Raw genomic sequence first — 18680 nt, 5'->3', positions numbered from 1 at the left:
TCTGTGATAGTCACAAGTGGTGCAAGGAGGTTTTTTGTATTCAGTAGATAAGAATGAGCTAGGCTTTCCTCCAAATCTTTGTTGCAGTAAGGGATTTTTGCTTAGAAATTCAGAAAGACCAAATAGTACAGGTTCTTAGCCCCTGGGATGTTTTGTATGCTTGTTTGTTTCCACCATAAATGGTTTAAACACCTTTTTTCCCCTTTCTTTCAGACTGGACTGCCAGCCATGATTGTTTTAGGTGCTTTCAAGATAAGTTTAGAGAATAATGCCTCTTTTTTTTTTTTTTTTTTTTTCTTCCTTGCTGTTTTAGAAAAAAGTCAGTTCACAATTATAACATGAAAAGTGCATGGATGGTATTAGGAATGGAATATGTTTGTGATAGTGAATATCAGGGATGAAATCCTAATGCTCTTTAAATCTATAGCAGACTTTCCAGGGAATTCAACAGCCCCAGGATTTCAGGACTTCCCATATCTATGGACTGCCCAGAGCACTTGGTGGTAGGTTCCCCAACACCTGGCCCAACCACATTTTCTTTTTGAGGGAAATGGTACCAGTCTGTTCAAGGTGACCCATTCCTGGGAGGTACTGCTGGGGAGCGCAGGACACCAGGTGGTCAGGAGGAGGTAAAAGCTGGAGCCATCTGTTAGGCTGTTTCTAAGATGCAGTAGAAAACATCAGTTGTATGCAGAGGATGAAAAAAGAAAAAAAAGTACAAGTTCAATAGCTAGTCAGTGTATCTACTTACAGGTGTATCATATCACACAGCTTGGAGATGCACATTGCTCCTGCATTAGCTAAATGAGCAAATCCTCTGCAATCAGTAACTGGCAGGGTGCTGAGAGGCAGATGTGGGCTTCGTGCCTCTGTCCGGTGGGTTAGAGGCACTGAGGAGTCACCACATCGAAGGTCTAAGACAGCTGGAGTTATGGGGTGAGAGGTTCTGGGAAGAAGCAAGATATAAATGGAGCAAATGGGGGTTTAAAGGGTTTTTAGCAATAGTGCAATGGAGTTATACAAATAGGTGTGTTATCTAAACCCCAAGGTTGCAAGCAAACACAGCATTTGCAGATCCAGTCAGCAGCAGCTGAGTAACCAGCCCCTCCTTTGGCCCTGCTTGACCTGCCACCCAGGATGGGTTGTCTCAATTAACATCACCAGGTGGCCCTTCATAGTCATTTGGCTCCTGAATTTACCGCTTTTGCTGTGAAGGTGCCTGTCTGTTCTGACTCCCAAGGGAGAGCACAACCCTATTTTACAGAAGCCACCAGTAGCCCGAAGACAACAGCAACGACCAGCTCAGGGTTTCACACCTCTCAAGGGCAGCAGGTTTTCCTTTTTTTGTTGCATAGTTTTCCCTCCCCTGGTACTCCTATAAGTTAAGGACAGCTGCAGAAAAAGATATTTTGGTCCCTTCTACTTCAGATCTTAGGCAAGTTAGGAGTTTTTCCTTGCTATCAAGTACGCATTTCCAAGCTCGACTGGTGCAGTGCTGACTTTGAAATCCTTGCTGGCATGCTTTCTGCCAGCTGTCTGCAGCGGTGTCATTTTGGGTCACACCAGGCAATATTGAAAACCTGTGTTGCCCGTTGTTGAAAACTTAGTTGAAGACTGCTACAGAATACGTCGAGTAAAAGATAAAAAAGATTTGCCACGGTATTTCTTATATCTTTTATTTATTTTTCTACAAGCAGACAGCCTGAAACAAAGCAAGAACAAGGAATGTGATCCCAAAGCATTTCACATTCAGATTCTTATCTGTCAAAGAATAAATCTTGCTTCAGCCCAGCTGTGCAGCTTTAATATAAAGAAACAAAACCAAACACAACACGAAGCCAGGAATAAAGCAGGGCGCTGGAGAAGGGTCAGGCTTACAATGAATTCATTGTCTTGGCTTCAAAACACAGAACTCAGGCTTTCTTTGCAAGACACGGTGGTGTAGTGAAGATGCAGCTCAAAGGCTGCAGTGTTTTTTTCAACCATTTTTCAGCCATGATTGTATCAATGTACGGGTCAGGTGGGCTGAAGGAAGATGCATTTGAGTAAGTTGCATGTTTTTCTCGAGTCATTCCTATAAAGTTGTGTCCTTACTTGAACCGGTGTCCCACTCAGCTGACCCTGTTACTGTGGAGTCTGGATTCATTCTGACCTTGTGTCTTTCTGTCTTTCCTGGCAGCACAAGCACTGTCACCGTGGTCTCTCAAGAACAGTTTGACAATATTACGTGCATTAGCTTTTGTGTCATGCTTGTGTTCTTTAATTGTAGTACTTCAGTACCTGTGACCCTGGCAGTCTTACATTGAAATTATTTTGGATTGCAAGAGTAGATAACTTTTTGGACATCCCTTTGCTATAGGTATTTCAACTGAGTCTTTTATTAATCATAAGTCACCTGAAAAAGGCCATGTGTCATTTTTACTGCTCAGATGATAGGTATTATCCCTTTATTCCTATGTGATTCTAGAAGAATAGACACAGTATGTTTCTCACAACAATCTGGTATTCCCCACAGTGCAGCAAGCTATTTTATTATCTACCTCCACACTGCAATTCACAGCTTTATTAATTGGACTGTCCTTCACACAGCCTTGGTGGTGAAGAATGTGTTCATAACATAGTTGAGAATATAAATCATAATGTTATTTTTCGGTTTGTATTTTTATTTAAGTCACCTGCTGTCTGTCTTCCTCTGGGGCAGAGCACAGAAATGACTAATGCAGGACAGGTATACACTTACCCATCTTTAGACCTCATTTGCCTTTTTGATTTTATATTTGATTTTATTTTGAGATTATGGAGGTACTGAACACTTTGTAGCTTCTTTGCCCACAAGTATTTTGCACAACATAGAAGCAAGACAGTGTAATCACAGTGGAAGCTTTGGTCTGAGATATTAGCATTACTTCTTGAAAACTAGTGATTTTCTTCCCAGAAGTCATCCTTTAAATCTTCCAAGAGTTCTTGTGGTAAGGAATTATAGAGAGACTTTTTATATCACCTGAAATATGGCATATTCAACAATGTAGCAGAATTTAACATCATAATGGAAGACCATTTCATTGTTAATGAGTCAGTGAAATATTCCAGCCTTCATTTTAGGTAAATACATTTAACCAGCTGTAGGCTTAAAGCTAGAACTGCTCAAAACAGGGTCTCAGTTTCTAAAGCATCATTTCAAAAACCAGAACTTTCTTTTCTTCTCACACAAGGATGCCCTGCCCAGTCTTAACTTGATTTTTACATATATCAATGCTTATAGAAGTATTCATTTAGTTCATCCCAAGCTATTTTGGCTGGTGTCCCCACTGACTCCATAGATAGGTCCACTGACAAAGATCCTCAAAGTAAAGATAGTTTTATCACAGTGACAAGTTGTTCTTCCCATATCTGTAGGTCTCTTTGAACAGCAGGAGCTAATGTAAGCAGCTGTTATATGTGGAGTAGTAGTTGTTCATTGTTTCCTATAATGACACTTCAACAAGTCACTAAAATAAGCTACTGTGGCTACTGTACACTAAAATTAACACAGTGCACTGTTAAACCACAACCCATCGAGGCAGGATGCCACCTATATCAGAAGTTTATATGAGTTCAGGAGTAATTAAGGACAAACTAGGAAAATTAACCCCAAGAGCTAAGAAAGGCGAGCGATCTAACTCAAGAAAGCCGTAAACCAGAGTTTGCTGGAGCCTGGAGGGATGTCCTGGGGAAGGTCGCACTGTGCACCTGCCTGTACTTTTTCTAGATGAACATCTGCTTCGACCCAGTATAGCCTTTCTTATATGTAGGAGAGATAAAGGTCCTTGTCATCCTGAACTGTTTGTGTAGAGGCACTGGAGCTGAGAAGCGTTGCTTGAAATGCAAGACACCCTAGGCCTGTCTAGGGAAAAGGTTGTAGGGGAAGCAGTCTTCCTTATTGGACCAGAGAAGTTAATTTCTAACTGCTAGTCCTTTCCCTGGACTAGCAATATCCCATATGAGTATAGTAATTTTGCCTTCATAGTGTCATTCATAACATGCTACATACACTTTGATACTTTAATGTATCTTCCAGAGCTTGATCATAACCTGAAGATTTTCTGGTCTACTAATAGCAGTAATTGTTATTATGATATTTAATCAGTTAATCTCTTAAACTAGCAGATTCCATCCTCGATGCAGGAATCCATGCTGTTTAATTGCAACCAATACATGGAGAAAAACTAAGGAATCACAGAGTTAAGAGGGAGGCTGCTTAGCATTAAATTACTACCCTAATAAAATTATCCTTTGATATTACAGAACTTTATCATTTTACTTTACTTGCTCCAAAATTTCGTAATTATTATGATCCTTTCGTCTCAGATCAGTATCTCACTGCAATGCCACAAAGCTCTTTTATTTCCAGGATCAAGTCATGTAGTCAACTATATACATCTGTAGAGATTTAATTTAAGAAAAGTGTTGACAAAATCCAATGTGTCTGTAGTGAACTTCATCATAACAGAGCATTTGTCTCTATTCAATAACTCTAGAAGAGTAATAACTTCTTTTTTATGTTGCTAAAGATAGAGGAGATGCCAGAACTATGCTGATTCAGTGATGAGAGTGTACTCACCACCACTCTGAGGAAGGATTTGAGAGTTTTTCTAAGTCTCTCTCCCACAGAACTCTTGTAAAATCACTAGATTTAAGGAGGAGTGGAGAGCAAAAATGTCATTTTCCTTGACTTTATTAAGGCTTTTGACACTGTCTCTCACAGTATACTTGTACCCAAGTTCTGATGTTACATCTGGATGTGTGGATGACTAGATAAGTAAAAAACTGGTTGGATGGTCAGGCTCAGAGGATAGTGGTTAGTAAGTCATACTCTACCTGGATGCCAGTAATGAGTTGAATAACACTAATTTCTTTGGCAGGACAGAGAATTTCTTTACCTCTGTCCACTGCTTTGGCAGCACACAAAATGGTACCTGGGCTTAGTGGGATTCTTGAGTTTTGGTGAGAAACAAAACTTTGAAACTATTGCAGAATGAAAAATGGTGTTGCAGAGCTACATCTGAATTCAGACGATCGTAAGTCAGTTCTTTTCTGTTGGGGCTTTCAGCAACTTAATGCAAATTATTTAATTTCTTTGTACTCCCCTCGTCTGTGGAAACTTAAGCCAGCAACTTAATGCTAGCTTAATTGTTGGCAGCTCACCTTCTCTGAAATGGATTAGGGATTGATCCTTCAAGCAGCTCAGCAGTCTGGTCTGTGGGCAGTTTACCATTTGTAGCTCCATGGAGATGGAAGTGCTGTAACTGATTGAGCAGGAGCTGAAAGGGGAAGTTAATGCAAGGCATAATTTAACACTGCTGGTCTCTGTTCTGCTGCAACATGCATGAAGTTTTGTACAATGAGTGTATTGCTGTTATTCTATACATAATCTAGGTATAAAACGATGATTAGTAATACCTTACTGCCTTAAATTGCCTTTAGATTAAAGAAAAAGTCCCAGTCGGTGGATATTAGCGGGCCAGGATGCAACCCAGTGGCAGCTGAAGCTCAGACACCTCAGCCCAGTAAATCTTTGCTTGCCACTAAGACAGCTACTGCTGAGGAGGAACAGAACAACACCACAAACACCCAAAGGCACAATCCACGGAGGAGTGAGTTGAAGAGATATTACACCATTGGTGAGTTTCCTTTCACGGAAAAAAAATCAAATATACTTACTAAAAACACAAGGTCTTCCTGTTTGGTTTTTTTGGGGTTTGTTTTTTTTTTTCCCATGTTTATTTTCCTTTGTTTAATTGCAGTTAGCTGCTAAGATTACAAATGCCCACAGTGAGCATTAAGATGTTGTATCTTCATGGTCATGTCAAGCTACCCTGAAGAATTAACTTGCTTTATTTATCGTGCACCATTTAAAAGAATTTTCTTCTGCTTTTTTTTCTCCTAAGCACAAATATTGAAGAAAGCATTAAAGCGATTTTGGGAGGAAAGATATTGGAAGAACATAATTGTCTTTGACAATTAATTACATCAAGTTTTGGCAGAGATTGTTTGAAAGCACCTGGTTAGAAAGGATTTCCAGTTTGGAGAGGGAGGAGGCATGCTGAGGGTGAAGGATTAATTAGGGGTTTTTCTGGGTATCTTTCTCTGAGTATTTTTACTTTCTGAATATTCTTCTGCAATTTCAGCATCTACATGATTCATATAAAACCATCTTAGGCACCCTGGAAGATGCTTCATAACTTTCTTCCTTATAAATCTTTTCGGGACTGAGCCTGAATGATTCCTGTGGCAACATTTTGCTTCTCTCCTGATTAAAACTGAGTGGAGAGTGGCCTTGCAGTGTTTGTGCTGGGGTCATTAGCTCTTATGAGAGACAGATGGGCTAATGGGAGTGGTACAAACAAGAGGGATGGATGCTAGTGCTGTGGTTTTAAGAGTCAAAACATCAGTAGATTTAAGAAAAAGAAATTATGTATTTTAATTATGGATTTGTGTGCCACTGAATTATTTCAGTATAATGTGATTACTTCTCCTGTTCCAAGGTAACTATTTGTGTGTCTTTAACATGTCTAAAGGGTAAAGAAAACATGTGTTTTGTTAAATACCCTTCATTGTGTTATATCTGAACCCTTGAAAGTTGCTGTCATCATAAGTTATGTTGTTTTTAAAGAAGGAAACTGCAGTAGTAATCTACACAATATGTGTTTGCAGTTTTTGGTGCTCTGCATTCAAATTGGGCTGTTTCTGAAAACTCACAGGACTTTCAATTCCCACTTAATGCTGCCAATCCCAAAATAAATAAAAATGAGGTAAAGTGAAGGCATTGATGGATTCATTAGCATCTTGGACAATAGGTCTAAAATTTTACTTTCAAAATCTCAAATTCCATAATCCTTGTTCAAAGAAGATTCTATTGTACCACCTGTGAGAGTAGCACCCTAAAATAAATCCTTTATACTTAAGTGTGGAACATATTTTCTGACAAAGCATACTTAAATCAGTGCACTTTTTACTTTAAAAAGTATTCTGTAAGAAATACTGTTCTATAGCTTTTTCTCTCCTCCTTCCTCCAAATAATCTTAAAGGAATATCAAAAATATGCCAAGATTGCTTCATATCTGAAGCAGGGGATGCAATGGGGGAGTTTTGCATAAGGGTAATAACGAATGTAGAAATCTACTACATCATCAAAGTAAGTTCTTAATCTAACTCAGGATTAAAAAATATTATTGTTAAATTGGCCTTAGTTGAATGTTTTTCTGTGATCACCCAAAATATAGTCTGTGCATGGAAGCACAGACTCAGGTTTGCATTTATCTACTTGTTAAATTTGACTCATCTGGATTTTCTTTTGGGAACCTTTACAGAATCCTTACAATGTGAACTCCATCAATGTTAGTAACCTAGAAGTGCTTCTAGTGATCACAAAGCCTGAGCACTAGTGGCTCAGGATCTAACTTCCATGCTGGAATAACAGAATGTTGTTCATATGTTTGATTACTTTGTTTGGATATTGTGCAGCACTTGGTTTGACAGACGTGTTGACTGGAAAAAGACCTCTGAAGGTTATATAGTTTCATGTCCTGTTTGAGGTGGGACATCAGCCAACACTAGATCAGAACAGCCAAAGCTTTGTCTTGCTGAGTCTTGGTGATCTCCAGGGGTGGATACTCCACAGGCTGTCTGGATATCATGCTGGAACGCGGACAGTGTCTCCATAGACAACAGCATTCATGGGCAACTTGCCTGTAAACAGATGCTAACATTTGTGAAAAAATGGTTGTAGACCCTGGGGAAGTATGAAGGAAACCGACCACAAAAAACTGGCCAAGCTTACATGTTTTCCTCAAGTATGATCTTCGTTATTATTGTACAGAGTGCTGGGCGAGGTGGCCTGGCTAGACTGACCCAGTATGGGAGAGATACTGGTTTTATGTCCTTGTATATACAGCCTTGTCTATGTGACTTGCCTAGACCACAAGGAATACGTAGCTAGAGCCAGTATTTCTGCATACTACATAATATTTAAATTTCACTTTCAGGCAAATTGAAGAAACAAGAGTTTCTCAATACCTTCACAAACGTTTAATGGCACACATTCCTGAACATTGTGAAAATGAGAGGTTTAATCTTGGACAGCACAGTACTGATACCAGATGCATGTGCTTACTGTACTGGCCGAGTTGTTCTGATACTGAGTTTTTGGCTTTGATAACCTGAGAGAAAGAGTAATTAACTTCTTAGAACTCCCATCAACTTCAGCATCCTTCATGACCTGTATCACCCCCTAGATTTAAAAGTCATTTTTATGACTTGAGCCAAAAACTATTTCTAATAGTCAAAGTCTGATCAAATAGTTTGTTACTTTTTGCAGATGAATGTACTTACACACTTGCAATGGACTGGGACTCTAAAATAGGAAGATATTGGATTCTAATGATGTTTTGGGTACAATTGGCTATTAAATAGCTTAAACAAGCACATCAGAGCTGTTGCTGGCCTAATGCAATTACACGGGTTTTTACCTTGTTTTGCCCTTGTTTGCATGTTGTTCTCTACTAAAACAATCTGTGTCCAAGATCAAGCAACATGAACTAATCATTACTGTGATAAATGGATCAAGAAAATGTGTTAGAAAACTAATATTCTCAGCTGGCTTTGTTTCTTTTGTTTTAAAATTAGTATTCTGTTACATTAACCTTAGACCAAATTGGCAAATGACAGCGTTTATGGTAGTGATTAGTGGAACTTGAGCAAACAAATGCTTGTTTTCATTAATCATAGTGATCTTCAAAGTACTTTATAGATATGAGAACTGAGTTCAAATCTGGATATGTAAAAAGTATGACATCTATATTTAGACATGTACATATATACAGTTTATATGTTTTTAAATGTACATGTCAGCTTCACATTGCCTATTAAAACTTAACTTCAAGGCCTAGCCAGGTTTGTTAATGGCTGCCCATTTTGTTGCATAGCCATGCAGCTTAAGATTATGTATAAAGAAATGTGTAACCAGCTTTATCAACTCATGGAAGGAGTAAAATCAAAACTATTTAAGTGGGTGTTTTATTATTATTATTTATTTGGCTATGCAGGGAACACTTCAGAGATCTTTACATAAATCTCAGTCTGCTTTGCAGACCCAAAGACATGAGCATTTACCTTGCACACAGCTTGTGTATGCTTGCAGCTACTGGGAGCAGATACAGGCATTGTCTGCAGACTGCTCCTAAATACTTTGTAGCATCAGAAATTGTTTACAATTTTCTGTGTCACCTTATGCATACACAGATTTACCTCAGTCCTTTCAAAGTTAAATGTGTAACAATGAAGGAATATCCTGGTCATTCCAAGAGACTTTAAAATTTCATCAGCACTGCCCCTGGTTTTGAGAGCTCTCCACAAGATACACATTTTGCATTTCATCTTTCCTACAGGCTGCATCTCAGATGCTTCCCAAACTTAATGAGTGCAGTTCCACTTCTTCAAAGTGGGGCGAAAGTAGGTAAGAGAGAGAACTGGGAGGAATAGGTGATGGGGAACAAGTTGTGTGCTTGGATGAAATGAAACAGAAAATGGAGGGTTGGTGAGGGGGAGAAATAACTCTTCCATATGGCAGGCTCAGCAGTCAGGAAGGCTGCTGCACCTCCAGTGCTGAACTGGTGTGAAGAAATTGAGTGGGAGCTCCTAAATTAATAAGGCGAGTGTAGGAAAAACAGTCTGCAAGGTGGGTTGGATGAAGTTTTTTGGAGAACTCTAGAAACAACGTCCAAGACACTTAAAATAAAACCCTAAAATTAGACTTTTTAGATGCTTCAGGCACTTAAAAATCCAGGCCACTTATTTCTGAAGTGCTTATTGTCAAGCAGCTCCCTCAAAAGAGAAAAAGAAGGTATCTGGGTCTTCAGCACTGTAGAAAGTGGGCTGGAATATTATACAATGGAGAATTATATGGGTGACCTGAATTCAAAGCAGTAAGGCTGTGTCAGCTTCATGCCACGTTCAGGCTACAGCTGCCTCTTAGGTGGCTTGCAGTGAGCCTAAGTGCAGCATCACAGCTGTGTTGCTTGTAGGACCCAACTGAAGGGCTGTAGAATCATACTTCATGGTATGATGCCTCAGAAGATTCGTGTAGTAATTTATTAAGGTGACTGAAGTAGCTAATGTTGTTACCCTATAAAGACATACACTTGAGGTGTATACTGTGGTTGTCATCAAAGCCATGAAAGCCTGGTCTGTAGGGCTTAGATACCTCTAAGAGGATATGCCCAGTAGACTATCTACCTAGTAACTCCGGTTCTGTAGATGTAAAAGGCCTTCTTTTGTTCTGTTTGCCATTGAAATGAAACTGCAGCACTTGTGTGGAGTAAATACGTTATGTGAAAAATAAGATGGTTGCATAAAAATATTCTCCTGATTCTAGGAATCGGGCAAAAGAAATCATGAAGCAGGGCAGCAATTAATACTAGAAAATGTTCGAAGTACAGTGTTGGAGGAGAGAGGAGGAACACAGCAATTTTTATTATACCTTCTAATAAAAGCCTTAATGCAAATGTTGCTGTACAGGCTTCTGCTAGCACAGCTTATTTCGTTTAGAAGACAGCTGTCAACTGTCTCAGGAGGCGTCTTCTGTTAGTATAGCCTCTATCATCAGTGGAAGGTATTGCTGCTACAGCTACACACACACACAGTAGTTTAGATAGCATACACAAGTTATGTATATGTATACATAATATACAGCATGAGGATGCTTGGGAAATGCTAATTGCCAAAGTTCCCTCCCCTTTAGTGGTTCATTTTTAATGGAACTATTTCATGTTCCACTTGTAAAAATAATAATTAAAAAAAGGAACAAGCTCTTTTCTTTTCCAATCTCTCGTGCAAATGAGATGAGTAGAAGCCTTAACAGAGAAAATGTCTTCTACTAGCTTGACCTGGCCATACTAGTACTCTACATTTGTATATTCCTTGAATATTGACATGTTATCTATTCAGAGTAGTAGAATTAACTGATATAAAATCAGTGTGGAAGAGAAATTAAGCTTTTCAGATAAACAGCTCTGAACAAATACATACTAATTGACTAAGTTTCCAAAACAAGTGCCTAGTACCTAATGCCAAATTGATAAAGGAAAAGAAAGACTTTCCTGTGGACTCATAATCTTGTTTGTAAGAGAGGCCATTTCTGTGCGTAGTCACTTTAAATTTAGTGGGGTTTGTTTAGTCATTACTGCTAATTTAGTACTTCAAAATGTATTACTGTTATAAGAAGATGGATCTTCCAGAGAATTCAATGGCATATAAATGTAAGTAATGACTGGTCACAAGAGTTATTATTAATGCACAAAACAGTATGAGAGAGTGTTTTTAGAGCAATAAAGAATATAATAGAGAAGATTTTGTCAGGAAATCTAAAACAAAATCTTTTTTTCAAGTGATTAGTAAGTGAGTTCTTCCTGTTTATGAAAGGGAGAACTACTTGAAAACTGACCAAGCTACTATTCAGTGGATAAAACTGTACCTAACTCTCACGCTATATGCTTTCAAGTTAGTCCATTTAAGTTGTGACTTTTACAATGACTTGGAAGCATAAATAAATTCATATTGTTTACACATGCAGTAGATATACTTTATTTCTGTTTGCATACTTTCCAGGCTGCTTCCATAAAATTATTACTTGCATTGGAATACATCAGGGCTACATGTTTGTTAATTAAGTGCTAATTCATCTGCATTTATTACTAAACTTATATGGTATCACGCTGTCTGCAAATATGTTATGCAGGACTAACATCAGCTCAAGTGGTGATTTCATGTGTCGGAGATCTGTTACCCTGATGGAACTTTGTCACTTACGGGCCAGCTGAGCCATTTTAGAGAGCTCGTGTGAAAAAGCCATAGACCATTGGTCAGGCATGACAGTGAATCTGCTGTTGGACTCAAAACTGGAAAAGGAGAACATTGTTGCACCTGAAAATATATGCTTATTTACAATCAAGCTGAGAATCTTATGGGGTTTATCTCATGGGACTATTTGCTGTTGTGGTCACTGATTAAAAACAAAGTCAAGGGACTGCCTCTTGCCCTCTCCTCTAAAATAAGCATAGAACTTACTTGAAGGGAACACACTGTGGCATTGTGGCTGTTTCTTTTTTAGTGCTTAAATCCCTTCCTGCTCAGACAGATTTTATTTGGAGTGCTCTAGAAATATCCTACGCCTTTTAGGGGACGTGATCAGATAATAATTTATGTATTTACTGTGGAGAGGTTTTCCTGCAAAGAATACTCCACTTTCTTTCCACACGTGTCTTTGAAAGGTTCTTCTTATCATTTGGCAGTTGGGTTTATTTGCCTCTACTCTTCTGCAGAATTTAATGTGGTTCCTTTCTGTAGTGGCTCCCAAATATCCAGTTTCCCCCCTATTTGCTCTTGCTTATTGCTAAGACAAGCAAAGCATGTTACATAGGTAGGTATATTAGAAGCTGTTGGATAAGTGGTGGAGTTTGGTGCATTAAATGCTGTAAATTTGGGCTGTGTCCTCTCCTTTTTAGGGAAGGACAGATGGGAGATGAAGCTCCCAACTCTCGGAGGACCCAAGTGCTGTTTGCGCACATTTGCAGTCTGACTGTGTCCTATTCAATGCACTTGCAATTTCCTTGTTGAATGCTCACTGCTTTTTGAGGAACATCATTCCAACTGCTTCGATTTCCCTAGCACATTATTACCTGTTTGAGAGTGATAAGGAAAGGGAAATAATTTGTGGAATGTGTGGATAATAAGTGGCTTTCATAGCAACAGTAACTATGCAAAAATCTTACTCGTTCACCTTGCCTGAGGATTTTTGTTAGTGATTCTGATCACATAGCTACTCTGGATGAGCAGGCAACCATTAGGCAAGCATTTGTTCTTGTTTTTGTATTTTTTTTTTTTTTTTTTTTTTGTATGTAGAACTTTGAGCTGTTAAAAGCCAGTTTAAAATGTTGAATCCTTCTGTTGTCCTTTACATATACTATGTATCCTTTGAATATATATGAGTTCTGAGCTATAGAGACAACATCCACCAGAAGAGTGATGCTCATTAATGTCCTTTCATCTCAGCATGTCCCTTTCCTTAGCATCTGGTTTTGTTTTTAATCTTATAGATTGCTATCATATCATCTACTGAGTCAACTTGGACAAGAAGTGTTTCAGGATTTTATAATTTCCTTGCTTTACATCAGGGCAAAGCTGAAACCTTTTATAGTTCTATAGGCAAGCTACTCAACTTGCAAGATCAGCTAATAATATGTACTCTGGTGATACTAAAAGTTGAATCTCTGGGAGAGAAAAAAGAAACAACAGAGAAATTGATTTGACTTGTAAGCTCTAGACTGACAGAGGGTGCACCACCTTCAGCCTCTCTCTTCTTGGAGACCTTCTATGTAAGGGAAAAATGACAGAAAAAGGGGCATGATTTCTAACACCTCAAATGTAGTTTAAGCACCAGCCTTTTGAGTACTGCACAAATAGTAGATTCTTCCTTCTAACAGCAAAAGGCAAACAAGGAAAATGTGGATTCACTGCTGAAGTAGCTGAGTGATTTAGGGATAGCAGATGCAATAAGGCTGAGGCTTTTGAGCCAGGGGACAGGCTGCTGGAGAACAATAATTACTGGTATTGGGAGTGGGCTAAGTCAGGGATCTCTTGAGAAGAATCTCGATCTGTAGAAGTTCTTGGGACACAGTGGGAGATAGTTGGCCTAAATTGGAATATAAGAGGTTTAGACCTGATATAAGGATTTATTTATTATTATTTTCCCCCATGGGGAGAGTCAAGCAGTGCATCAGGATGCACAGAGAGGTTGCCAGGTGTCTAGAGGTTTTTTTAAGACCCAACAGGGTAAAGCCCTGAACAACCTAGTCTGATCTCATAGGTGACCCTGCTTTGAGCAGGTGATCAGACTTCAGACCTCCTGAGGTCTGTCCAAGCCTGATTCAGGCTTGAAATTGGAGGGAGTGAGTTTTCCTACACAAGCAGGGAGGGGGCTGTTTCTAGCTTACCGCTATCATCAGCGGAGAACACCCACCTCGGCCACTACTAAGAGCCCAAAATTTGCAGTCTTCATCACGGACTGCTAGACTACGTTGATTTCCAGTTATTTTATCTGGTAAATTTCTCAGTTGGAAGAGGGAATATTGTCACACCAAAGCACCTATTGTGATTATTCCTATTTTAATCATTCTGAAATTAAATGTGAGTTTACCAGACAGCTTGATAATTCTATATGGCTAAAAAAACCTGCACTAAAACTGTTTATAAAATTTGTGATTTTTTTAAATTAAAAAGAAAATGTTTAACATAGCTGAATTCATAACCTTTTAATCTGATTCCCCACTCTTAAAAAAACAAAAAAACCAACAAAAAATAAAAAACAAAAACACGTAAAATATCACAGAAGACCTGTTAGTGCAAGGGGACTCTGATTTTCTGTTTTAGGGATCCTTTCTGTTATCTGTGGAAGTATTATGGAAGCTATGATTTTTGGGTGTTAATCAGAGACCTAAGTTCATTGAAAGTGTCAAATGATATATAGATTTTATTTGTTCCCATAAGTTTTCTTTAAATCCATAAAAAAGCCTGCAGAGATGGGGGGCGGAGGTAGAAAAAGGGCATTTGGAAGGGACCAGAGCACAAATGCTGAAGGCAATCTGAGTTTGGAAAGTGACTTCCCTTCCCTCTGAAGCTCCCACCACGTTGAGGTGGTGAAGCCAGTTAAGTTTCCTTCCATACCACGTATATGTGAGCACGAAATCTAAGATCAAAGTCTAATGTTACTTATTCTGGGGTAGCTACACTAAAGCAGAAGTTGGTTTGTAATACAGTGGCGGAGTGGCCAAATCCGGTTGATGCTGTGCATGGATAGGACCGGACAACCTCCAACCCTACCTGATCCTTGGTGCAAGAGGCACAACCAGTCTGTTGCCATGACGTGTTTCAGATGCTGTGGTTGTGCTGAGGCAGGGTGGCCTGCGCTGATGGGGTGGGACTGTCCCCCTCCCCTGTGAGCAGATTGCTTTCCTGTGAGTCTGGCAACGATCTAATTCAAGCCATTCTCACCGCACTGGGACAGCACCCACCCACCGTTTGGCATGTCTGGGTCCTGAACATGAGGGACCACCAAATATCTTGCAGCACATACCGGGCTCCAAACGAGCTGTTTGAACAGATTCCTCTTCTGCTGCCATTTTTTCCTTTTTTCTTTCTTTTTTTCAACTATTTTGTACCCTTTCCTGCATTCAAGCTTTCTCTTTATATTGATACATAACTAAGAATGAGATATGATTTTCACGAAACAGAGCTGCTGGATTAATCTCCAGGACAGTTTGCTATGAAGTTCCTTTTGGATCTTAATGAACTGGCTTGTTGTTATGCTCTTCCCCAAAAAAACCTATGGGATCTGAGTGTTATTGCTAAACCCTGATTTTTGTCTTGGGACAGGAGGAACAGTTGGATTTTATCATGGAATTATTGTACTGTTGAGCATTCCACAATTACAGAGTATTAGTATGCACATAGGAGTATGCTAAGACTTTACAAGCATAAAATATTTAACATTTATGAAAGAAGCCTCTTTATAAATCTAGATACTAATTGGCCAGATACGTTCATGAAAACTAAATAGTGGCAGCAGCCCACTATGTTTCCAATGAATCTCATTAATTAATATGCTGGAGAGATTCTTTTATTCTTTTAATTTGCAGAAGATAGTGACAGTCTCTTTCCTCTGCCAGAGGAAATGTGGCAAGCATGATTTGTTGTAAGAGCTGTTGACTAGCAGTTTCTCAGGCATCTTAGCCATACATTTGTTTAAGAACATGTGTGACCACTTGAGTATGTAATTAGGTGCTTTTGTGATCTACCTACAGTGTAATTATGTCTTTCCCTTTTTGTTTGTAAAACAGTGTTGAGATTAGTTGTTCCATGGTTTGCCAAGTTTCTGATGTTCTTGCTCTGAATAAGTGAGAGAAAATAGGTCTGCCATAGAGTCATTTTTGAAAACCTGCAGCTTAAAATGTACTATGAAAATTAAATGCTGTTTTGAGAAATTTGCTTAAATTCATTCTGCAAATGAAATGGCAAATATTCTATCGAAGAACGAGAAACTCTCATTTTAATAGATCATCAGATGCCGATTGTTCACAAGTCAAGACTTCCCCGCATAGCTGCTAACATTAACGTCAGCTGAGTATTGAAGACTGCTGGGATTGGAGAGAAATCGTTGCCAGTGTGAATCCTGAGAAAATACTAAATGACACCAGCGCTGACTCTGAGCTAACAAAAAGTCGTCTAGTGGGGTGGCCCAGACTCAGCTCCAGTGGGAAACATGACTGCCTGTGGGACTGTAAACCACAGCTGAGTCGGATTTGACAGCTTTTAGTTAAGATAGAACAACTTGCCTGTGTTACCTGACACTGATCTAAACCTGTGGGGTTTTTTCATCAATATTAAATACATGCATTCCAAACCTGTCAGACAGAAGAGGATAATATAACAGTTATAAAAGAAAAACCTTATTTCTTATTAGCAAGGATTTCGTTGTTTGCTGGAAGACAAACCAAACCAAATAGTTTGGCCTGTTCACATACTGCATTTTTCTTTAAGGGTTATGGGCAGGTTTATAACTCATCACAAGTAAAACATATGAGAGTTAAGACAGAGAATTTGAGAAGGGCTCACCTCAAACCCTATAGCAGTCTCTGGCAAGATAGGAAGCATGTGTTTTGCTATGACAAGGTTGTTCTGAAGGATTGGTTTTTTAAATAATACATCCATTGAAATGGCATATTCTTAGGAATAGCATGTCCTTGTTACACTTGATGGTAACTAGCCTGCCAGAAACACTTTTTTTCCAGTAAGATCCATTAATAAGGGTGGATTGGGTTCAGCTCCGTGTCTCAGTACTCACTGAACAGGATTGCTGCATTTGATGGTCTTTTGGAAGCCCCATCTCTTTCACCATTTCGCTGCCGTAAACACCACCAAATTCAGTTTCTTATTTCATTTACCAGAGGACAGAAAAAGCATAACTTCCTTTTCTGTTGGATAGTTTACCAATTTCATCTTCAGGGCAATTAACATTTTTCTCTTCACTGGCAAGAACAACACACTGCAACTAAGTTCTTTTATAATGATTTGATTTTTTAATTTTTCTGGAGTGTGTATGCTAAATGACAGTTACGAACAACTTGAAAACAGGACATTTAATTTTATTTTTTAAACATGAATAGTGAAGCTGTCTTACATTAGGAGAGAACAGAAATTCTTTATTACAACTTGTATCTGTATTACTTAGAAAAGAATGGCTGAGAGATTATTTCATATGGTTGAAATCATATGCCTGAGGGATCTGTAATTCATCTGAATAAACCACGAGTTAATAAACTCTGCTTGGGTACAGAAAGAGAGATCTGATTGCAGAGGGTATCTTGGAAACAAGGAGTGGGCAGCTCTCGGGTAAGAAGAACCTAGGGTCAGTAAAGCACCAACACAAGAAGAAAGCAACAAAAGGGTTAGAGTGCAAGCAAATGAGAAAGGAGCCCAGGGAGTGAGGAGGAAAGGTGCTATCAAAAAGCTTGCTTGAGAAGAGCTTGAATAATGATGCAGTATATCAGAAAAGCCCTGTCTCATGCCATAATCCAATGTTCTGGTAAAAAAAAAAAAATCAGGCAGTATATTTTGATTCTTGCTCTGCTGCTGACATTCCTGTCAATTGCATTTAAATTTTTCCTTTCTAGCTTTCTAGCTTTAAAGAACAGGGAGAGATTTTCTAGCAAATTTACTTTATTGGTAAAAACACAGAAATCTCATTTCAAATATGCTGATAAGAAGTGCTTTCCTTCTGTGAGGGGGGGAAAGGTGGAAACATTTAGCATGTTTTAGGTACCCACCCACTTGTAGACTTGGTGCTTGCCCCTTTTCTACTGTCAAGATGATTTATGTGTGAATAGGATGCAAAAATAGAGAGGAAAACCCCTAAATATAATTTAATTTTTAGATGATAGAGACTCCAGTGGGATTATGTTTTCTAACCAATACACACAGTATGTCTGAATGCAAAACTATGTGTATGGTACCTAACCTCATACACCGAAGAGGTATCTGTTGCTTAACAGAACAACTGATGTTTCAGTTTTACAGGTAGCTTATGAACATTTCAATTAGTATAATACCTCAGTGCTCTGAAAGATAGGAGATGCACATTGCGGTGTGTTTGTGTTTTGGGTGTTTTTAGCACAACGTATAAAGACTGTTCTATCTTTGCTAAAGGAAACAAAGAAATATTTCTACAAACAGGAAAGATAAGTCGTTAATATTTGCAATTAGTGTGATTTTCTCAGGTTATATTCCATGATCTTCATGTTCATCTGCTCATTGAAACAAGTTCCCTTAAAACCACCTGCAGTAATACTACCGCTTTCTCCTAGTATTTATCCCGTTGAAACCTCCCAGGTCTTCAGTTAGCTTACCAGTTTGTTGCTTAAGACAGAAATATCAGAAATATGCAATATATGTGCAAACTGCAATTATTTATACCAGCACCGGCCTTGAGATGTAGATGTGTGTCCTTGCCAAATGTCAAGCTGACAACATGCCTGTTTGGGGAGATCAGCTGTGTTTTTAAGTCCAAAGCACAAACCAGTGTCCAGGTCAGT

The 18680-nt window shown here is 38.8% G+C and overlaps 1 protein-coding gene across 5 annotated transcripts in view; it reads left to right on the top strand.

The window, feature by feature from the left end:
• Window positions 1-18680, top strand: part of OXR1 (oxidation resistance 1) — a 290254-nt gene that overhangs the window by 147782 nt on the left and 123792 nt on the right. For all 5 annotated transcript variants that reach the window (XM_055799409.1, XM_055799405.1, XM_055799408.1 and 2 more), the window contains one exon: window positions 5464-5660. In XM_055799409.1, the coding sequence (XP_055655384.1) occupies window positions 5464-5660 (197 nt within the window). The remainder of the gene's footprint in view (window positions 1-5463; window positions 5661-18680) is intronic.

This window comes from Falco peregrinus, chromosome 3 (assembly GCF_023634155.1).
Source record: "Falco peregrinus isolate bFalPer1 chromosome 3, bFalPer1.pri, whole genome shotgun sequence".
Taxonomy (NCBI): Eukaryota; Metazoa; Chordata; class Aves; order Falconiformes; family Falconidae; genus Falco; species Falco peregrinus.
This window is presented reverse-complemented; position numbering and strand designations above follow the sequence as displayed.